The following is a 1,388-nucleotide window of genomic DNA, read 5'->3' on the forward strand; positions in this document are numbered from 1 at the left end:
AACCTCAACATATTAATTTATCGCGAGGTAGGCGCGTTATTTAATCGTCATCAACTACGGTCGACGCTGTAACGCACCGCGCAACAATTTTCATAAGGTTCCTTTTGCAACACTTGCTTTATCACACGAATACATTCATCTTCATCTTGTTTCTTACGTACTAACGCTAATACAGTATCTTCTACTATTAACCCTTAGGGCTCTAAATACTTCCGGCCGAAACGGTCCGTAGGGACGGCGCGCGGCTACCGCTTACGGTCTTTATGACTTAGAGTAAACGCATATCTGCGTCCTTCGACCACAACGGCGACTTTTGCCAAACGCATATATGCGTCCATAGAGCCCTATGGGTTAAAACTGGATCGTCTGCTGTAGCAACTGAAATCTACTCAGACGATTATGTGGAACCTCCGTGAGGTCCGTCTGGGGCAGCGCCGTCAGCGTTTCTCCCACAAGGAAATGACCGGGAGTCAAAGGGGTGAAGTCGGAAGGATCTGGAGACATGGGATGCAATGGGCGGGAATTCAGGCACGCCTCAATTTGCGTTAAGATCGTGTACAACTCTTCAACGTGAGTCTCTGCTCGCCTATTACTCGCTTCAAATGGGCTTTCACCGAACTAACACCTCGCTCCCACAATCCACCGAAATGAGGAGCGCGTGGCGGGATAAGGTGCCACTCGACCTGCTCCTCGGCCAACGCTTGGGAGAACCTGTCGTTGTGCACCTGCGAGGCCAATAAATGACCCAGGTCGTTCAGCGCGTTCCGCGCGCCGATGAAGTTCGTGCCATTGTCCGAGTGAATAGCGCGGCAGAGGCCTCTACGCGAAACGAATCTCCGCAAGCAATTAATAAACGAATCCGTGGTCAAGTCTACGGCCAGCTCTAAGTGCACGGCCTTCGTTGCGAAACAAACGAACAAAACAAAGGTAAGCCTTCCTACACAGCCGGGATCGTCCGCGTTCAATCTCGAAGAAAGGACCGGCGTAGCCCACGCTGTAGGTAGCGAAGGTACGAGCAGGGGTAACGCGTGCGGCGGGCAGATTACCCATTTGCGGCTGTAAAGAAGCGGGGTTCGCTCGAAACCAAACTATACAGCCCCGAAGCACCTTCCGCCCAGCACCCAGCCAAGTCGAGTCTTCTGCCATACGAGATTGCCGACCCCAACCCTAAATTGCCCGATACAAAGTAGGTCCCAAAAGAGGCCGGCTCCTATGAGGAGGTCAATTGGACCCGGGGTATCGAAATCCGGATCCGCCAATACGAGGCCGCGAGGGCGAGATACGTTGGCCCGCTCAACGGGGGCATTGGGCATGGCCGCGGTGATGTGGTCAACTACTAAGCGGGGCAAGGTCGCCTTGAAGTCGCCGCGACTTGACTGCATTGTCAC

General features: G+C 53.5%; 1 protein-coding gene across 1 annotated transcript; it reads right to left on the reverse strand.

Annotated features, from left to right (window-relative positions):
- Window positions 1-351: 351 nt before the first annotated feature.
- Window positions 352-1,382, reverse strand: LOC144478011 (uncharacterized). The gene is made up of 3 exons (XM_078195736.1): window positions 1,108-1,382; window positions 560-819; window positions 352-494 (listed from the first exon to the last, which is right to left on the reverse strand). Exons 1-3 carry the CDS (start codon window positions 1,380-1,382, stop codon window positions 352-354), a joined length of 678 nt encoding a protein of 225 aa, XP_078051862.1.
- Between the last annotated feature and the right edge of the window lie 6 nt (window positions 1,383-1,388).

This window comes from Augochlora pura, unplaced genomic scaffold (genome assembly GCF_028453695.1).
Source record: "Augochlora pura isolate Apur16 unplaced genomic scaffold, APUR_v2.2.1 APUR_unplaced_6224, whole genome shotgun sequence".
In the NCBI taxonomy this organism is placed as follows: Eukaryota; Metazoa; Arthropoda; class Insecta; order Hymenoptera; family Halictidae; genus Augochlora; species Augochlora pura.